Consider the following 21,387-nt stretch of genomic DNA (forward strand, 5'->3'; position numbering starts at 1 on the left):
GGTCCCCCGTGCCTTCCAGGAGCTATTTCTGAGCAGACAGCCAGGAGTAACCCCTGAGCACCGCCAGGTGTGACCCAAAAACCAAAAACAAAAAAAAAATTTACTCTGAGTTGTAGATTCTAGGAAGACTACACTAGCTATGACAGGCATTTAACTTCACATGCAAAATCAAGGGCTCACATACAAAAAAGGGTTTACGTGCAAAACAAGAGTGCATACTGATAGTAAAATTCTCCCCCTTTAGAAAATAAAATGGTACTAACTAAATGGAATCTTGTTCCACTCCTATCCATGGGAAAAGTCTTTCATGCCCAAGGCAGTGCTTTCAAAAGATGTGGTCTAATGACCACTTGCTTTAGCTTCCAGAACACTTGTTCAAATGGAAATCCCCAATCCAGACAAAGATCCAGAGTGTGAAAGAGGGTGTGTGTGTGTGTGTGTGTGTGTGTGTGTGTTTTCAAGATTTGTGGTCAGATAATACCTCATGTGTGAAAGAGGGTGTGTGTGTGTGTGTGTGTGTGGGTGGGTGTTTTCAAGATTTGTGGTCAGATAATACCTCATGTGTGAAAGAGGGTGTGTGTGTGTGTGTTTTTTCAAGATTTGTGGTCAGATAATACCTCATGAGATCCATCATTCTCTATTTTCATTTTCACAACTGCCATACTCCCCCTATTTTCATAAGATTGGCTCAATTACCAGAATCACATTAAAGTAGTGCTTGAGTATACAAAATATGACTAAAGTAGAGAAGAGGGGCTAGAGAGATAGCATGGAAGTAGGGTGTTTGCCTTGCACGCAGAAGGATGGTGGTTTGAATCCTGGCATCCCATATGTCCCCCGAGCCTGCCAGGAGCGATTTCTGAGCATACAGCCAGGAGAAACGCCTAAGCACTGCTGGGTGTGACCAAAAAAAAAAAAGTAGATAAGAAAAAATAAAGATCCAGGCAGGAATCAAGTTGGCAACAAGGGCACAGTAAAGTGAACTGCGCTTTGGTTAAACTGTTGTGTCCTTTATGGATGGGGAGAACAGATGGACACAGAAAGTATGGAGAAGGAAAATGACATTCCAGGGTACATTCTGTACAAAGCCCTATTAACAGCATTGCAAATCACTGTTTCAAGTAAAATAAACTTTAAATTCTGTGCCTTGTTTCTACTTTAGTGGCAACTGAGGTTAAGCTAATGACCTATATCAGTGCATTTATTTGAATCAAAATTCAAGATAAATATCTTCTGACAGAATGTAAAGTCTAATATGGCTAATTAATTGTTTTGCAGTCACATCCAGCAATGCCGCAGACATTATTTCTAGCTCGGAATTCAAAATGTACTCCTGGTGGTGGCTCAGGATGGGATACTCCTATGGGATGTGGGGATCAAACCTGGGTTGGCCACATCCAAGTCAAGTGTAATATCTGCTGTACTATCTTATTCCAAACCCTGGATGTACTTGTTTGCTCATCTCAAATTTTTGGGTGTGTAAAAGACAATATATTCTTTTCAACAAAAATATATTCAGTATACGTTAGCAAAACTGATGCTTCTACTTTGGGCATAAACGGAAATGTAATATTTTGACTGATTTTTGTTGTTGTTGTTGTTGTGGGCTTGGGGCCACAGCCAGCAACGCTCAAGGATTACTCCTGGCTCTGCGCTCAGAAATCACCCCTGGCAGGCTCGGGGGACCACATGGAATGCCAGGGATAGAAACCAGGTCCATCCCGGGTTGGCCACATGCATGGCAAACGACATGCTGCTGTGCTATTGCTCCAGCCCCCTGATTTTTAAAAACAAAATTTTTGCTGGAGGTGGAGCAAGAGCTGGGGATAGAACCAGGGCTCTCCCCAGCTGTGCTATCTCCCCAGCCCGAAGGTCTGGTTTTTCTTTTCTTCTTTCTTTTTGGGTCACATCTGGCAGCGCTCAGTGGTTATTCCTAACTCTGCACTCAGAAATCACTTCTGGCAGTGACCATACGGGAGGAGTCTGTCCAGGGTCCTCGCATGCAAGGCAAAAGAGCCCTACTGCTGTTCTATCTCCCCAAAAGTCTGATTTTTCAAACACTTCTTTTAGCATATCTGACTAAGTAGGATTGAATACCAAACTTACATCACTGTAACCTAATAAAAGCATGGTTTGTTTTTTCATCAAAATTTAACATTTTTCTAACTGCCGCCTTGAATTTTAATATCAAGAACACTAACAGGAGAATAGGAACAAAAATTAGCTTATTAATCCTCAAATAATGTAGTAAGTTATAATACTTGATAAATCTTGATAATTTGTGAGTTAAAATACCTTATAAATGAACTCTCTGTGATGTATTGGCAGTTAATCCTGCCCAGATCTTTCTATTTGTATAAAGAATGAATTATGGGGTTAACAGAGTCCTCAACTTAATCATCTAAAGAACTATCTCCCAAATTTTATGAGATGTTTGGAAGCAAAAAGCACCCAGAATGGAGACATATGTTACATATGCAAAGAATATGAATAGAGTTACTGAGTGGAGATACTGAATACTGACACTGAAATACATGACTGGCCTTGGAATTATTTCTCTGTGATGCACAGATTTAGCTATGCTATAAAAACCTTGCTAACAAATTGAATCTCTTTCTTGCAAATAGGACATGAAGCCCCAGTCTTTTTCAATCTTCTAGCACAGTGAAAACAAGTGACAAGGTGGCCTGTCCTTCCATGAATAATATTCCCGTCTCGTGGCCTTTTCTCACACAGACTACAAGGCTTCAGGAGATTCTGGCAATCCTCCATGTTATCTGTGTATGTTTTCTGTTCAAAAATGTTATCGGATTGTTCTCCCATGCTGGAGACGGTCTCCTGGCTTTCTGAACTATGAGCCAGATTCAAGAATTCCACTGAGTTGCAGGGATCAAAAAGTTTCGAGTTTTCTTCCTTTATATATACATCTTTAGGTCTAACAACTGGAGCTGAGACAGTTCTTCGGCAGTCAGGGACATCAATTCCTTCATTTTCTTTCTTTTCTGGTATGGCAGTGATATCAGACGTGGAGAGAGAATGGGTTAATTTAGAACAGTCTGAGTACCAATCCTTCCTCAGGGCCCAACAACGAAAGCAGTATCTCTTGCTTGGAGAGTTAAATTTCTTGCACTCAGTACACTGCCACTCATCCTACAAGGCAAACGCAGCCAATTAATACTCACTCAGAAAACACACTACTGAGAAAACTGAGATTGGAGAGACTTAGATTTTATTAAGCCAGTAAAACCAGACATTTCACACTACTGGCCTAGTTATATGCAACTACATAAAAAAAATTCTGAGAGGTTTTCCCCTTGAATGTGATACAACTAGGGCCCGGAGAGATAGCACAGCGGTGTTTGCCTTGCAAGCAGCCAATCCAGGACCAAAGGTGGTTGGTTCGAATCCCGGTGTCCCATATGGTCCCCCGTGCCTGCCAGGAGCTATTTCTGAGCAGACAGCCAGGAGTAACCCCTGAGCACTGCCGGGTGTGACCCAAAAAAAAAAAAAAAAAAAAAAAAAAAAAGAATGTGATACAACTGCCATTTCTAAGAAAAATCTGATAAATCTTTCTTTTTTCTTTCTTTTTTTCTTTTTTATTTTAAGCCAGTCAAATTGAGCAGTGTGGGGTGAGGGTTATATACCAACTTTTGTGATACTTATGTTATTAAGTTCTGATAAACCACTACCATCGGACCAGCCCAATCTGATACATCTTTCAGGGCTGGAGAGATAGCATGGAAGTAGAGTGTTTGCCTTGCATGCAGGACAGTGGTTCAAATCCCGGAATCCTATATGGTCCCCTGAGCCTGCCAAAAGCAATTTCTGAGTGTAGAGCCAGGAGTATCCCCTGAACGCTGTCAGGTGTGACCCAAAACAAACCAAAAAAAAAAATCTGATAAATTTTTAAGATAATAAATTGTTCTAGCTTTCTACAGATACTCCTTAATTAACGACCAAGTTCCGTTTCAACGACTTGGATGTTAAGTGAGGAACTGCATGTATTGTATACAGTAGTACAGTATATGCATAGTACTTGACAATACAATATTCTGAATAAGTAAAATAACGAGAAAGATCAAACTGAAAACTTCCACTTGTTTTAATTTACATAGGTTGTGTAATCTACACACAGTATTGCAATGTATTATAGAACATAAACTTAGTAAAATAGGTACAGTGAAGAGATGGTCGCTAAACAGGTAGGTCGTTAAGCGAGGAGGAGTATCTGTATTTAGTCAGAGTGAAACTTATACTTTTCCACCCACTACCTCCTTTTGGGTCATTTCTTTTACGTACAACTTATTTTTTATTGACCAAGAGGCTAAAAAAACAAGAGATAACATTGTCACTCTTTCCCACTAATAAACAATAAAATGAGATGTGACAAAAAGTAAGCAAAATTAAAATGAGACCTGAAAATGATCAAGTTTACTTATGTTCTCTCACTGCTCTCAGGAACAAGGTAGCAAACTGTATTGTACTAATGTGGATAACTGGCAGCATTGACAGGATCAGCGAAAACATAGCTGACCTGATCATTTTTCCAGTGAGAGCCAAGCAGTTCAAGTCTGGAAGGCAGAAATGAAGTGCTAGTTACATATAACTCACAGCTGTCGCACCAGTGTCTATTCAAGGCAACAGAATGTTTGTGCCAGTTTAGGACCTCCAAATCTCATCTGAAATGCTAAATATACATGCAGAAGAACTTCATAAAGATCTGGAACTTAGAAGCCAGAGAGATAGAACAGTGGGTAGTGTTTGCTATGCATACACAGCCAACCTGCATTTAATCCTTGACATTTTTCAACAAGAAGTGATTCCTGAGTGCAGAGCCAGGAATAAACCCTGCATACCACTAGATGTGGCCAAAAAAAAAAAAAACAACTAATTTTTTGGTGTCTATAATTCAATGTGTGTTGTGGACTGGTATAACTTTTTCTTCTTACAGTTACATATTTTAAAAAAGTTATTACGGGGCTGGAGTGATAGCAGAGCAGTAGAGCATTTGTTTTTGCACACAGCCTACCCAGGACAGGCCTGAGTTAGATCCCCGGCATCCCATATGGTCCCAAGCCTGCCAAAAACCATTTCTGAGCACAGAGGCAGAAGTAACCCATGGGCGCTGCTGGGTGTGACCCAAAAACAAAAACAGAAACAAAAGTTATTACATTCGGTGGCATCTTTGATTTGATAAAACACAGACTATTTGTTTAATAGGTTTGAGGCTTAACTTGAAGAAGTTTGATTACGATGGAAACATTTGTCTTTGTTATTTATCATGGCCCAAATAATGGAACTTTATTCTACTTTATTAATTTTGCACAGAAAATTTTCAGGGAACTACCATAACTACAACAGTGGGGGGAAAAGGAAACAGGATAAAACTAAAACTTTTTTCTCCTAACAACATTAAAAAATCTTTTGCCTGGGGCCAGAGAGATAGCATGGAGATAGGGTGTTTGTCTTGCATGCAGAAGGATGGTAATTCGAATCCTGGCATCCCATATAATCCCCCAAGCCTGCCAGGAGTGATTTCTGAGTGCAGAGCCAGGAGTAACTCCTGAGTACTGCCGGGTGTGACCCAAAAACCAAAAACCAAAAAAAAAAAATCTTTTGCCATTCTCCACCCCTATACCAACCCCTCATTCACCCTCTACAGCAAGTTACCAGGGAAAGTAGTAAAAGTAAAATGGAATCTAGCATAAAAAAGACGTAATTAGGGGCCGGAGAGATGGCATGGAGGTAGGCCATTTGTCTCGCATCCAGAAGGACAGTAGTTCGAATCTTGGCATCCCATATGGTCCCCTGAGCCTGCCAGGAGCAATTTCTGAGCATAGAGCCAGAAGTAACCCCTGAGCGCTGCTGGGTATGAGCCGCCCCCCACCACCCCCACCAAAAAAATAAGATGTAATTAGAGGCTAGACCTGAATTAAAATTCTATACCTATACTAAAGAGTGAATACTGGATCTCTAATGCTTTGAATGTATGAGTTCACATACATAGTCACCCCTCATTAATGAATCCTCTGTTACTGTAAACCTCTCTGAAAGCTCAACTGTTTACAATCTTTCCATCCTTTTTTGGGTTTCTGAGCCATACCCAGTGGTGCTCAGAGGTACAGCAGAAGGAACTAGGTCATATAAGCACCTTAGTCCCTATATTGTCTCTCATGTCCCTCCATGTTTTAAAGAAACCAGTAAAAAGGTTATTTTTGTACTCAACGAAGTATTTTTGATAGTTTAATAACCTGTTTTAGGATTAAAATGGAAAAAAGTGAAACATAACCTTTTGTTTTGGGGCCATACCCAGCTACTTTCAGGGCTTACTCCTGGCTCTGTGATACAAATCACTCCTAGTGGGGCTCATGGGACTATATGGGACTCCAGGGATTAAACAAATGTCAGCAAGGCAAGAAATTGCCCTACCTTACTATTTCTCCAGCCCCAAGCATAACTATTTTAAATAACTGTGCTCACTGCATGAGATCCAAAGATTTTCAAAAGCATGGGGAAAAGCAACTATTTGTCATCCCTTTACAAGGTAGGAAATTCGGGGCCGGAGAGATAGCACAGCGGCGTTTGCCTTGCAAGCAACCGATCCAGGACCTAAGGTGGTTGATTAGAATCCTGGTGTCCCATATGGTCCCCCGTGCCTGCCAGGAGCTGTTTCTGAGCCGATAACCAGGAGTAACCCCTGAGCACCACTGGGTGTGGCCCAAAAACCAAACAAATAAACAAACAAACAAGGTAGGAAATTCGATCAACTTATTAACTTCTCAAATTTCAAAAAAATCTCTAATGAATTATATATAAACCAACATCTCAACACCTAGGAAAGGTAGACAGAAATGAGGGGAGGCTGGAGAGATTATATGGAGATAAGGCGTTTGCCTTGCTAGCAGAAGGACAGTGGTTCGAATCCTGGCATCCCATATGGTCCCCCGAACACGCCAGGAAAGATTTCTGAGCATAGAGCCAGGAGTAAGCCCTGAGCACAGCTGGGTGTGACCCAAAAACAACAACAACAACAACAACAACAACAACAAAAAATGAGGGGAAATGACATTCTTCAATACAAGTGAATGAATACTTTGAAGGTATAATAGCCATTTTACTAGACAGCCATACCTCAGAGGTAACTTCAACATCAGTTTCATCATCTATGGACTTTGAATCTTCAAAGTCATCATTTTTTCCCACTTCAATCACCTGTGAAGGCAAAGACAACTCACTAGTAAGGTCTACCTATTTTAAATGAGGTTATTACCTGAAAGAAAAATGCCGAAAAGCTTTAACTTAAAATTCACATCTGGGATGAGACAACAGCTTAGCTAGTGGCAGAATGAGATTTTGAACCCCGACACCACACTGTCACCCAAGCCCACTGTAGAACTGGAAACCCCTCAGCACTAACAGAGGATGCCCATGGTGGTCCCCAGCATTACAAAATTCCCAAGTAGTCTGTATCCTCACCCTGGCATTGAAACAGATGATCACTTTGACCAAATACTGTCTAGATTTCCTAAGCACTGCTTAAGATATTGTAACCCCTGTTCAAAAATGAGAAGAGAACAAAAATTCATATTCTCCTCACCTAATATTCACTCAAAAACATAAATTGAGACCAAATATGATTCCCTTTGCCCTTGCTGACATTTTAACAAAATAAACTTTGAAAAGGTACCAAAGGGTTACCAAATTACATTCTGCAGTCAGAAGCACAGTGTACAAATTAATGAATTATTAAAAAAAATATTAGAGTAGGGGCCAGAGTGATAGCATAGTGGTAGAATGTTTGCCTTGTACACAGCCAATCCAGGATGGTTCGATCCCTGATGTCCCATATTGTCCCCCAAGCCAGTAGTGATTTCTGAATGCATAGCCAGGAGTAACCCCTGAGTGACAACAGTGTGGCTCCAAAACAAAACAAAAAAACAAAAGCTTTACTTAGAAACTATTCCATAGTTAAGAGTTAAAGATTCTTGGTTAACATGGGTTTTGCACGGTCAACCCAGGTTTGATCCCTGGCACCAAATCTGGGGTCCTGAGTTCAACCAGGAGTGACTGATCTCTGAGCAGAGGGCTATAAGTAATCACAGCAGGGTATGATTCAAAATAAAAAACAAAAAACACCAATGTGAATCTTAAAACTGGCTCTAGTTATTTAGAAATAAAAAAGATTGTAAGAGCCTATGTACAAACAGATACAGACCAGATCACAAGACTGGAGATTACACTCTATATATAAGTACAAATAATGTGAAATTTTATATAATATACCTTTTTATCTCTCACTTTTCCTACTTCTGATTGTTCGGTATCAGCAGCTTCAACTTTTATTCCAACACCAAACTGCTCTGACAATGATTCATTCAAAAACAAGTCATCTGTGATGTCTGAAACAACAGCAGTACCTACATCCTAACAGGAAAACAAACAAAAGTTTTGTAGTCAGAGGGTTATTGGAGCTATACCCAAGTGAGCCTATTGCCAGAGATCCCAAACCAACGTAAATGAACTCAAAACAAGTGCAGGGATTATTATTTTATTTTTATTATTATTATTATAAAAGTATTTGCTTTTAACTGACTCCAGTCTGATCCCAAGCACTACATATTCCTAAGCACTACTCAGGAGTAATCCCTGAGCACTGTCTCATTTGACCTAAAAACTATAAAAACCACACACCAAAAAAGTCAATGTCCAGGCTGGAGAGATAGTATGGAGGTAAGGCATTTGTCTTTCATGCAGAAGATCATTGGTTCGAATCGCAGCATCCCATATGGTTCCCTGAGCCTGCCAGGGGTGATTTCTGAGCGTGGAGTCAGGAGTAACCCCTGAGCACTGCTGGGTGTGACCCAAAAACAAATAAAAAAAAAAAAAGTCGATGCCCTGAGCTAGTGAGAGAACTCAAAAAGCTGGAGAACATACTTTGCATGTGAGAGTCCAGGTTTGGCTCTCAACACTGTACAGTATCTCAGTACAGCATGGGAGCAGCCTGAGGAGTCCTTGGTGTATCCTCAAAAAAAAACAAAAAAACAGAAGAGGAAGAAAACCCTCATTGACGTCATTTGTCTCCAAAGAACACCTGTCCTTTCTTCAACAGACTTCTATTCATCCAACATCTACAAAACACCTGCTTACTATATACAAGTTGGCTATAAGGATACTGGATTTCTAGTTTCATTTTTAAGAGCCAATCTGTTCTAACAGCTAAAAATACTGTAGTACATAAAGGCTGAAGACTGAAATGGGAGATGAATGGTGTGAATAAACAAAGTATATGCTTTGTATGTTAAAACCCTGAATTGGGGCCAGGGAGATAGCATGGAGGTAAGGCGGTTGCCTTTCATGCAGAAGGACGGTGGTTCGAATTCTGGCATCCCATATGGTTCCCCGTTCCTGCGGTGGGTGATTTTCTGAGGAGTAACCCCTGAGCACTGCTGGGTGTGACCCAAAAACAAACAAACAAAAAAACCTGAATTATATCTGCAGCACTGCATGTCCCCCAAACCAGCACTCCCCTCCCAACCCAAAAAGGGAGAAAGGCATATAGCTACTCATCTAATTAGAATTTATTTCTATTTCCTACCTTCCATTCCCATATTGGCACCCTAAGACACTAGAAAATATTCTATTATTTGTAATATAATCTTTTAATACTCATCACGATTCATTATACAGGGTCCAGAGAGATAGTACAGAGAGTAGGGTGCTTGTCTTGCACATGGCCATCCAGGTTTGGTCCCTGGCACACCAAATGGTCCCCCAACCCCTGAATGCAAAGCCAGGAGTAAATCCTGAGAATTGCAAGGTATGCCCCCTCCCCCAAAAAAAAAGCCAGCAGTGATTATAGAAACAGAAAGGGTCAGAGCAAACATACAGTGGAGAGGACACCTGCCTTGCATGAGGCTGACCCAAGGTAAATCCCCAGCATCCTATATGGTCCTCTAAGCCCATCAGGAGTTACCCCTGACTGTAGAGGCAGGAGTAACCCCTGATGGATGTGACCCCAAACCAAAAAAAATAAAGATGACTACCAATGGTACTTCAAACCTTGTCCTGAACTTCTATTCTTTCTCAAAAATGTTTCTCAAATGTTTTCATGATAGTGCCAGAAATCAAATCCACAAATTCACACAACCTTACACAGCAAGGGCTTTACCAACCCTCACCCTTCCTTCAGTCTTGAGTAACGTAATATATACATACAACTATTTTTGTTTCCATCTATGGACCTTCGTGGTAATTTGTGTATGCACTGTATTTTTCACCCTCTAAGATGCACCTGACCATAAGATGCACATAGTTTAGATGCTTTCCTCCCCTGCACTCAGGCTTCAGCTCCAGGCAGGGGGTGCATCTTAGGGTATGAAAAATAAGGTATGATTGGCAAACAACTTTACTGTTCTGTCATCATAAAATAAATATTTACTGGGGTCAAAGTGGTGGCGTAAGCGGTTGGTCATTTGCCTTGCATACGCTAACCTAGGGCAGACCGCAATTCAATCCCCCAGTGTCCCATATGATCCCCCAAGCCAGGAGTGATTTCTGAGCGCATAGCCAGGAGTCACCCCTGATTGTCACCAGTTGTAGCCCAAAAAGCAAAACCTAAATAAATATTTACTGAAAGTCTACTCAGTGTCAGATACCATTCTAATTACTAGGTAACAAACAAGAATACAGTAATACAGGGTGTGAGGTAATACAGGATTAAGGCACTTGGCTTTGCATCCTGCTGACACAAGTTTGAATCCCAAATACAACAAATGTTTCCCTGGTATGGCCATAAAAACTGAAACACCTCCCTCTCTCTCTGTCAAAAAATACTGTGTAAGGGAGTGGAAAGATAGTACAGCTGGTAAGGCTTGCTTTGCACATGGTCAACCCTGATTCACTCCCCCAGCATCTGATAATAGTCCCCAGAGCACTGCCCAGGAGTAACTCCTGAGTGCAAAGCCAAGAGTAGCTTCTGAGCATCACCAGGTATAGCCCAAAACCTTCCTCCCAAGAAAACAAAAAAGTAAATAATATAAAGGCTTTGGACTTGTATTTCAGCAAGGACATGTAAAACAGTCAACAAATACATAAAAGAAATTAACAATATTTTCACAAAGGGAAATACACTGTAAAATATAAGATAAAGAACAGAATGACTAATTTCATTTTATAAAAGTATAAAAGTGGTTAGATTTTTATTGTGTCTAGCTGAAGAGTTCATAACCTGCCTGAGGCATTATGAAATAGAAAAAGCCAATTATATATAGGCCAGAGTGATAGTACAGTTGGGTAAGGTCTTGTCTTGCACACTGCTGACCCAGGTTCGATTCCCAGCATCCCATATGGTCCTCTGAGCACTGCCAGGAGTAAATTCTGTGTAGAGCCAGGAGCAACATCTGAGCATTGCTGGGTGAGGAGGAAGGGAAGAAAAGGAGGGAGGAACCAATTATTGGGGCCAAAAGTCACCTAAACTGTCTGGAAAATCTGCTTTACATGAAGGTCAAGATTCAGTCACAACAACATAGTCTCCTATTGAGAGTAATCCCTGGGTAATGAGCAAGGAGCAGTGCCTAAGCACCAATGGGTATAGCTCCAAAACCAAAAATAAATAACAAGATATAACGATAATGTAAATATATTTATTTTATATTATATGCTTTTGTATATCTCTTGATACTTGGCTGAAAATACTGAGTAAAAGATGAGAAAAGTCTAGAAAGAAGTGTTTTGCACAAAAAATGGAAAAGCAAAAGAGATAAAGATGAATTAATAATATAGATCAGGCATTTGCCTTGCACACGGCTGTCCTGGGTTCAATCCAAGCACCCATCTGGTCCTTGAGCCTGCTAGGAATAATCCCTGAGCACAGAAACAGAAATAAGGGCCCGGAGAGATAGCACAGTGGTGTTTGCTTTGCAAGCTGCTGATCTAGAACTAAAGGTGGTTGGTTCGAATCCCGGTGTCCCATATGGTCCCCCATGCCTGCCAGGAGCTATTTCTGAGCACACAGCCAGGAGTAACTCCTGAGCACCACCGGGTGTGACCCAAAAACCAAAAAAAAAAAAAAAAAAAAACAACAGAAATAAGCCCCTAGCACAGATGTAGCCCAAGCATTCACTTCCAAAAATGAAAAGCAAATATAAGAATGTTTACTTTGGGCTGGAGTGGGGGTGCAAGTGGAAAGCCAAGAGTGATTTCTGAGCACATAGCCAGGAATAACCCCTGGGTGTGGTCCCAAAACCAAAACAAACAAAAAAGAATGTTAGCTTTTGTTTTTTTGTTGTTGTTGGAGGGGTCACACCCAGCATGGCTCAGGGGTTACTCCAGGCTCTGTGCTCAGAAATTGCTCCTGGCAGGCTTGGGGAACCATATGGAATGCTGGGAATTGAACCGGTGTCCATCCAGGGTTGGCCACATGCAAGGCAAACGCCCTATCACTGTGCTATCACTCCAGCCCAAGAATGTTTACTTTGTATATAGGATATCCAGGTTCAATCCCAGCACCACATGGACCAAGACCTGTGGGCATAAACCCTAATCCCCAATTCAGGAGTAATCCTCAAGTACTATCAAGTATGGCCCCTAAGATAACAACAAAACATACAAAGGGTCAGGAAGAAATGAACAGTCAAGTGCTGTGTTTTAAATATACTGTTACATCATTTACGTGAATATGTTACTTAGATAGCTAAGTGTGGAAATTGCTTTTAGAGGATAGGGCAAAACTAAACTTTGATTTGGGCATCAAAGCACAAATAGAACCAAAAGTCAGAGCACTGAATGAAAACTTTTTTTCCCCCAGACACACTTAGTGATCCTCACGGATTACTCCTGGCTATGTGCTCAGAAATCGCTCCTGGCTTGAGGTGACCATATGGGATGCCAGGGTCCATCCTAGGTTAGTGCGTGCAAGGCAAACACCCTACCGCTTGCACCCCCACTCCGGCCCCTGAATGAGAACTCTTAAGACTACACACTATATGATCAAGTGCAACCAAGCATGTTACACTTTCAAAAGAAAATAAGGATGAAGCATATGAGAGCAGGTAGAGTGTGTTTTCCTTGCACTTGGTACCTCAGGTTCCTGAATGCAGAGCCACGAGTAATTCTTGAGCACTGCAAACTGAGGCCCAAAACCAAAATAAAAATTTAAAAAGAAAGAAAAACAAGTTTTGGGGCCGGAGCTATAGCACAGCAGTAAGGCGACTGCCTTGCACATAGCCAACACAGGATGGACCCCAGTTCGATTCCCGGCATCGCAGATGGTCCCCTGAGCCTGCCAGGAGCGACTTCTGAGAGTTGTTACTGGATAACCCCAGTAACCCGCAGGGTGTGACCCAAAAACCAAAAAAAGGAAAAAGAAAAAAACCAAGTTTCCCCTTAAACAATTTTTTTACCTGATTTGTCTGTAAATCAGTTGAGCCATTACTTCTAGGTGTATAGTTGTTTCTCAAATTTCCTATAAACCACCAAGGCAGGCCAGCTACATCCCACTCCTCAAATCCAGGGTCCAGGTTGGATGTCTCATCATGGGACAAATTTCCTATCAAGTCATCACCTATGATAGAAAGGATAGCAACTATGTATATAGTAATCAGAAATTGAGATTTTTATAATATTTATATTTGTTCTTATGATATATGACAAAATTTCTGTTCCCAGTATGAGAATCAGATATCAAATATCTCAGGTGCAAAGGCCAATGTCTTCCCCACTCTAAGATTTCACTAAAAAATAATAAGCAGAAAGGGCCAGAACAATAGGAACAGGTAGGATATTCACCTTACAGGTGGCCAATGCTGGCATCCCATATGGTCTGTCCCTTGAGCTCTACCAGGAGCAATCCTGCGCATAGCACCAGAAATTATTTTAGGGGCCTGGAGAGATAGCATAGCGGCGTTTGCCTTGCAAGCAGCCGATCCAGGACCAAAGGTGGTTGGTTCGAATCCCGGTGTCCCATATGGTCCCCCGTGCCTGCCAGGAGCTATTTCTGAGCAGACAGCCAGGAGTAACCCCTGAGCACCGCCGGGTGTGACCCAAAAACAAAAAACAAACAAAAAAAAGAAATTATTTTAGTCATGAGTACTACCAGGTGTGGTGCCAGAACATAAACAAACAAACAAACAAAAAATAATAATAATGAGCAGCCATGTTTGGGGCTTCCAGTAATATACCCTCTAGTACTAGGGAGGCCATGTGGTAGTGGAGGTCATATGAGGGTCAGGTGATGGGGGGATTGGAGCTATGATAGTACAGATACTCCTCGCTTAACGACCTATCTGTTTAGCGACCACTCGCACTTACGACTATCTCTTCACCATTATTTTATTTTATTTTATTATCCTTTTCCCATCTTATACACTCTACATTACAGTACTGTGGTTTTTGGTGCTTTACTGTACCTACTTTACTAACTTTATGTTCTGTAATACATTGCAGTACTGTGTGTAAATTACACAACCTATGCAAATTAAAACAAATGGAAGTTTTCGGTTTGATCTTTCTTATTATTTTACTTATTCAGAAAACTGTATTGTCAAGTACTATGCATATACTGTAGTACTATATACAGTAATGCAGCTCCTCGCTTAACGACGAAACAGAACTTGGTCATTAAAGAAGGAGTATCTGTACATCAGAGAGGATACTTGCCTGGTGCGTGGCTGACCCAGGTTTGATCCCCGGCATCTCATATGGTCTCCCCCATGTCCCACCAGAAGAGATCCCTGAGCACAGAGCAAGGTAAGCCCTAAGCACTATCAAGAGTGGTCCAAAAACAAATAGAAAAAAAGAAGTCCTGGCCAAAACAAAAGGTTAACCCATTTAATAAATGCTGTTGATCCTACCTATTAGAAAGGCTTACTTGTGGCCGAACCAAGTTCAACCACATTTGTCATTTACTCATTACTTAAATGACCAGAAACCAAGTTCCTGAGATAGTGATATATTAAAGTTATCTTCATTGATTCAAGAGCTGTAACTTTTCTCATGAAGAAAATGGTGAATAAGGGCCAGAGCAGTAGTCCAGCGGGTAGGACATTTGCCTTAAACATGGCTGTCCAGGGTTCTATCCTTAACATCCCATATCTACATATACCCAAGCCTACCAGGAGTGATTCCTGAATGCAGAGCCAGAAAGTACCCCTGAGTACTGCCAAGTGAAGCTCAAGAAAACAAAAAAAGGGGCCGGAGAGATAGCATGGAGGTAAGGCGTTTGCCTTTCATGCAGGAGGTCATCGATTTGAATCCCAGCATCCCATATGGTCCCCCGTGCCTGCCAGGAGCAATTTCTGAGCCTGGAGCCAGGAATAACCCCTGAGCACAGCCGGTGTGACCCAAAACCACAAAAAAAAAAAAAAAGAAAGAAAGAAAAAGAAAAAAAGGAAATAGGCCTTTCTTTTCAAATAACAATGTTGTCCTAAAACTGGAGCAATAACAAAGTGGGTAGGGCATTTGCCTTGAATGTGGCGGGCCTGGGTTCACTCCCCAGTATCCCATATGGTTCCCCTGAGCCTGCCAGAAGCAATATCTGAGCATAAAGCCAGAAGTAACCCCTGAGTGCTACTGGGTGTGGCCAAAAAAAAAAAAAAAAGAAAGAAAGAAAAGAAACACAATGTTATCCTTTCTATCTCTATACCTTCCTGAATACACAAAGCTTTTTATTCTAAAATTTCCCATCACAAACAATACATAGTCTTAAGGTCTTTTTTTTTAATACTCTAAATGACCTTTTAAGTAGAAAATAAGCAAGAATTGTAGCTAAAGAAAAACAATTGGGCCCGGAGAGATAGCACAGGGCGTTTGCCTTGCAAGCAGCCGATCCAGGACCAAAGGTGGTTGGTTCGAATCCCTGTGTCCCACATGGTCCCCCGTGCCTGCCAGGAGCTATTTCTGAGCAGACAGCCAGGAGTAACCCCTGAGCAACGCCAGGTGTGGCCCAAAAATCAAAAACCAAAAAAAAAAAAAAAAGAGAAAAGAAAAGAAAAACAATTATTTAGTTAATACCACATAAACTGGAATAGCTCCAACGTGACTAGGGAGGCCAAAATTCAGTTTATATTCAAATACATTTTGAAAAACGGCCTATCAAACACAATAAACTGAATCAATTATAATCTAAACATTTAAAGCAATTTTTACAATGTAACTTTCTTGAACGATGCTGGCTACTGCTTCAAATGTAAGCCAAATACCTAGACCATCATGCCATAAAATACCTTTAAGGAATTAACAATCTTATATATCTTTGCACAACAATTTTTAGGAGCCATTTTATAAAACAGCACATGGGGGAACTTTCCAAATACTCATTAATTCATTTAGCCTGACATTTATCTAGTGTGGAAGACTGAGTTGATGACTATCATTCAAAGGCAAAATAGCTAAAGACTGTTTACATATCCCACTCTCAGTTCTGATATACTAAGTATACCATCAAACTGCAAAATATATTGAAATTAGTCACTATCTCTTACATACAAATTAAAATAAAAACCTCTAACTAGAAGGAATAATATAAAGCTGCCAAGATTTAAAGGCCAATGCAGCTGAGTTACCATGTGGCAGATATGAGTATGTAGCTGCCTCTAGTAGCATGCTAAAGAAGGGCTCTTGATCCTTCCCAGTAATCAAGGGCTGCTAACAGAGCACAACCACCTTCCTCAAAATTGACCATAGTAGCTACAAGCATAAAAAAGTGAAAAGAGGGGCTAGAGCAATAGAACAGCAGTAGGGCCTTTGCCTAGCACTCGAACAACCCAGGACGGACCTGGTTCAATTCCCAGCACCCCATATGGTCCCCCCAAGCCTGCCAGGGGCAACTTCTGAGTGCAGAGCCAGGAGTAACTCCTGAGAGCCACCAGGTGTGACCCAAAAACCAAAACAAAAAAGAACAAATAAAAAAAGATTTTCAGAAAAGAATGAATATCACAAAAATCTGTCTACTTCGCGTAAAAGATTAAAGATTATAATATCCCTTAGCAGGGGTCTCAAACTCGCGGTCCTCCATACAACATTTTGTGGCCCTGCCCAAGAGGAATCTTTTTTTGTTTTGTTTTGTTTTAGTTGTTTGGGTCACACCCCCAATGTTCAAGGCTTACTACTGACTTTCCACTCAAGGATCACCCCAAGTTTGCCTCCTTTGGCCCCCAGGTAAATTGAGTTTGAGACCCCTGCCTTACGGCCTTAATTATAAACACTTAATATGAACAGATGTCACAGAAGGTATAAAGGAGGAAAAGGAAAGGCAGGAAGAGAAAGGAAAAGGAGGAAAGCAGGCAAAAAAAAAGCCTCTTTAAGGTAATTTTAAGTCACAGTTACCTTCTCCGGAACTTCTGCATTTGTGCTTTGAGGGACGTAGTACGGGAATATTGTTTTCTTCAGTTCTTTCTCTGAAATTGGAACTGGAATCTCCCTCTACAATTTGCTGAAAAGAAGACAAAGGTATATATCAATGATCTGAAATGACAGGCACCAGGGGATGTAGCAGTTCTACTCTAGCTCACCAGTTAGTGTGCAACACAATGGGTTACACAGAATTCACAAGCTCACAACAACAGTCATCAGGTACAGACAACACTGCTCCTCAATTCACTGTGAGCAGAGACAGGAGAATCCCAAACCTGGGGGTAAAAGCATCTCTGTAGACAAGGCCAAAACCTACTGTTTAAAACAAGCTATCCAAGTCCACAATATCCTGACTACCAAGATGATCATAAACTTTTCCTATGTTTGGGGAAGCTTTCAGAAATGACTCAATCACAACAAAGCCTATTAAAATCTAATAATGCAGTTTCTTCAAATATTTAGGGACATATACCACGACACAGACAGCACACACAAACCCCAAAGAAAATGTAACCGGAAGAACTATAGATCAGAAGTGCTACATCCCAAAGAAAGAATCAGAGACTGGAACTCTGGGAAGAACAGAGAAGGTTCACTCTGTCCCTGATCTGTGAACTCCCAGGACCTTTCTTAATAAATCTTACCACATTAAGGGAAAGGCCTTGGGAGTCCAAGATCCACAGGTACAGAGAAGGGGCCACTCTGTACAACAAAAAAAGTCACCATGTGGTGATTTTACCTTCAGTTGGTCTTGACTTGGAATATCCATACTGTGATCCTGTGCGAGAGCGAGAGTCTGAGCAGCATCTGGATAGCAAGTAAAACAAAAGGAAAACCTTCCCTGGTAATAACCATTCTTGCCACACACAAAGGACTCCACTAACAACCCTGGCACCAGGCTTTTTCCCTAGAGATATGCTTCTCTCCATAGGCATTGGACAAGGCTCTCATCCAAAAGGAAGGAAAAATCCAAAGCTATTTTTTTTTAAATGGCAAAGACCAAAACTCTATGCAAGATAAATTGCCAAGATCTGGGGGGAAATGAAGTTCTACAAATGTTCTTTCCTATCAAGTTTTCAAATTACAACGAGAAATGAGACCTGGCAGGGAACAAGAGAACATTCGTATTTTTGCATAGATACTTACTACCAAATGTGCCTAACCTGTAAACAAACAAAAAGTGCAGCTTTTCAATTTTTTATTTTCTAGTGTTAAAGATATAGAGAGAGTGTTAGGAGACTTGAAATTCTGAAATCTTCCCTACCTGCTTTGTAATACAATAAGATCTTCAAATAAACTTAGATTCTAAGTGTTAATGATAATGTCAGAGTTTAAATTCTATTACGTGAGTGCATTTTAGTTTTTTTATTTTGGTATTTGTGGGTCTCGTCTGGCAGTGCTCAGAGCTCACTCCTAGTTCTATGCTTAGAGATCACTGGGGCTGGGCGGTGGCGCTAGAGGTAAGGTGCCTGCCTTGCCTGCGCTAGCCTAGGACGGACCGCGGTTCGATCCCCCGGCGTCCCATATGGTCCCCCAAGCCAGGAGCGACTTCTGAGCGCATAGCCAGGAGTAACCCCTGAGCGTCACCGGGTGTGGCCCAAAAACCAAAAAAAAAAAAAAGAGATCACTGCCAGCATTGCTTAGGAGACCATGTATAATGCCAGGGATCAAACCCAGGTCAGCTGCATACAAAGCAAGCACTAAACACTGTACCATCTCTCCAGCCCCTAAATCACTTTTTTTAAAATAAGCTTATTTCCCCACTATTGTAAATAAAAGGTTAAAAAAAAAAAAAAGCTAAAAAAAAAGCAAACAATAACCTAAGGAAAAAAAGTTTAGACTCTGAAATAACTATATAAAAGGCTTAAATTTTTCTTTTAAGCAAAATGGAAATTAAAACTTAGCTACAGGAAAATAACAAATTATAGAGATTGTAATAACCTGAGGCCACACATTATTGAGGGGTTTTATTGGGGGATAGGCAAAAGTGAGGTTTGGGTCATACTCATCAGTGCTCAGGAACTATTATCACCAGTTTTGCTCTCAGATATGACCACTGGCTTGCAAGGTAAGCATCTAAACCCCTACCTCTACTATCTCTCTGTTCATCACTAAAGTTCTACATAACCCATAAAATGCATCCAAGTAAGTCTGTCATTTACTGGGTTCATCAGCTATGTTTTGTTTTATGGTGTTTTGAACTATAACTGACAGGGCTCAGAGCTTAACATCTGGCTTTGTGCTCAGGGATCACAACTGGCTGCTCAGGGAACCATGTGGGGTGTTAGAAATTCAACCAGGGTCATCCGCATGCAAGGCAAGTGCCCAACCTACTAGACTACCTCTCCAGGTGCCATTCATTAGTTATTATTGATCCATAAACACTGTTGGAAACAGCATCCTCAATACCATCAAAGAAAAAGATCAGTTAACATAAAAATAAAGCATTTCTTTAATAAAGGAATTTGATATTGCAATGTAAAATTTAGTTTTGTTTTCAATTTTTCATTTTGTTTCTGGGTTTTTGGGCCACATTCTGCAGTTTACAGGATCCTTGGCAGTGCTTAATACTTTAATACTTGATGCAATGCAAGAGGAGCCTTCCCTCCTACACTATCTCCTGGTCTCTGGCATGCATGGTTTCAAAGCCTCACTATCTTACTTAAAAAAAGTACCTGGAAAATCCGAATGCACAAATTAATCTTTAAATAAACTTCTATCATATATAGTTCATTTTACTAGTATATATGAAGAAATGCTTTATAATCACTTTGGTTGGTGTTTAGCCTAAAAGGTGACAAATATGAGGCTCCAAGTATGATGCCCAGCACCCCAAGGTCCTTCAGCATCACCAAAGATAGACCAGGAGGCCTTTGAGTACCACCTGAGTGTGGCCTTGGAAGCCCCCATCACCACTGGGACCCATCAGCACATCATGATGATAAGCAAACTCTCAGGTACTAAATTCTGCAGTTTAAGAATAAAAATAAGGGGGGGAATTAAAACTTAACATCCAGTCTAGATATTCAAATAAGAGAACATTTAGAAAACAAAGAGTATCCCAAGAATGTCATACTATTTCACAAGTGACTGGAATTCAATGTATCACTTTAGTACTTTCACAAATCTTCCCTCATAGAGAAATGTAAAACTAAGTGAAGTAAGCAATCAGATTGGGGAAACCAACTATCTTCAAAATCCATATTCTGGGCGTGGAGGTAAGGCGTGCAGAAGGACGGTGGTTCGAATCCCGGCATCCCATATGGTCCCCCGAGCCTGCCAGGAGTAACCTCTGAGCACTGCTGGGTGTGACCCAAAAACAAAACAAAACAAAAAGTAAAATCCATATTCTGAGTAAGTTCCAAATTATGTTTCACTAAAAAAGAGCTAATCAAAAAAGGTCGGACTTTCTTAGTTACCTAAATGCTAATTAGAAGCTCAAAAAAGTGGGCCATATTTGGGAATGAAGGGAGTGGGAGAAATTTCATTATCTGGAATAAAAAGGTTACATTTTCATTCTAAGTTATTTACTTATCTCTAAACATACCATAATTCTAACCTCAAAGCAGCCAGTGGAAACATACCTAAGAAATTAAATTAAAGGGCAGTTGAGCAAAGGGTTAAAGAAACTGACATTCAAATAATAGGAATCTAAAATAATTAATTGAAGCTTCTATAGCAGTGTTTCCCAAAGGGACAATATATATAGCCCTGTGGGAGAGAGGTGGTAGCAGGCTAAGACACAAAGGTGCTGTGCTGTTTGTTTCTTTTTAAAGAAGGTCCATTTCCAGGGAGGCACTGAGTAATATTTTTCTGAAAAGGGAATAGTAAGCAAAGTACATTTTTGAGATTCTGTTCTTAGGGGCCTTCAACAGGCTCTTTTGCCCTTAAGTCATCTCACTGGTGGTGTAACAGATATACAAAGCAACACCTATGAAAACTTGGCAAGAAAATTAAACTCAAATCTACTCAGCACTAATTGACTGAAAAGATAGTCATATGATGTGCTAGAAAGATGATACAGAAGGTAGGGCACTT

At 40.7% G+C, this 21,387-nt stretch overlaps 1 protein-coding gene and 1 long non-coding RNA gene across 2 annotated transcripts in view; both read right to left on the bottom strand.

The window, feature by feature from the left end:
• Nucleotides 1–290: 290 nt before the first annotated feature.
• Nucleotides 291–737, bottom strand: LOC126004237 (uncharacterized). Its single transcript, XR_007493848.1, has 2 exons — nt 618–737; nt 291–481 (listed from the first exon to the last, which is right to left on the bottom strand). It is a non-coding gene; the product is annotated as an uncharacterized LOC126004237 (long non-coding RNA).
• A 1,741-nt stretch (nt 738–2,478) lies between these two features.
• The window catches only part of MDM4 (MDM4 regulator of p53), a 36,552-nt gene continuing 17,643 nt past the window's right edge, over nt 2,479–21,387 (bottom strand). Inside the window, exons 5-10 of the mRNA XM_049770703.1 lie at nt 18,089–18,156; nt 17,323–17,428; nt 13,401–13,561; nt 8,284–8,424; nt 7,132–7,212; nt 2,479–3,150 (exon numbers count right to left, since the gene is read on the bottom strand). Of these exons, the coding sequence (XP_049626660.1) occupies nt 2,578–3,150; nt 7,132–7,212; nt 8,284–8,424; nt 13,401–13,561; nt 17,323–17,428; nt 18,089–18,156 (1,130 nt within the window). The 3' untranslated portion in view covers nt 2,479–2,577. The remainder of the gene's footprint in view (nt 3,151–7,131; nt 7,213–8,283; nt 8,425–13,400; nt 13,562–17,322; nt 17,429–18,088; nt 18,157–21,387) is intronic.

This window comes from Suncus etruscus, chromosome 3 (assembly GCF_024139225.1).
Source record: "Suncus etruscus isolate mSunEtr1 chromosome 3, mSunEtr1.pri.cur, whole genome shotgun sequence".
NCBI lineage: Eukaryota > Metazoa > Chordata > Mammalia > Eulipotyphla > Soricidae > Suncus > Suncus etruscus.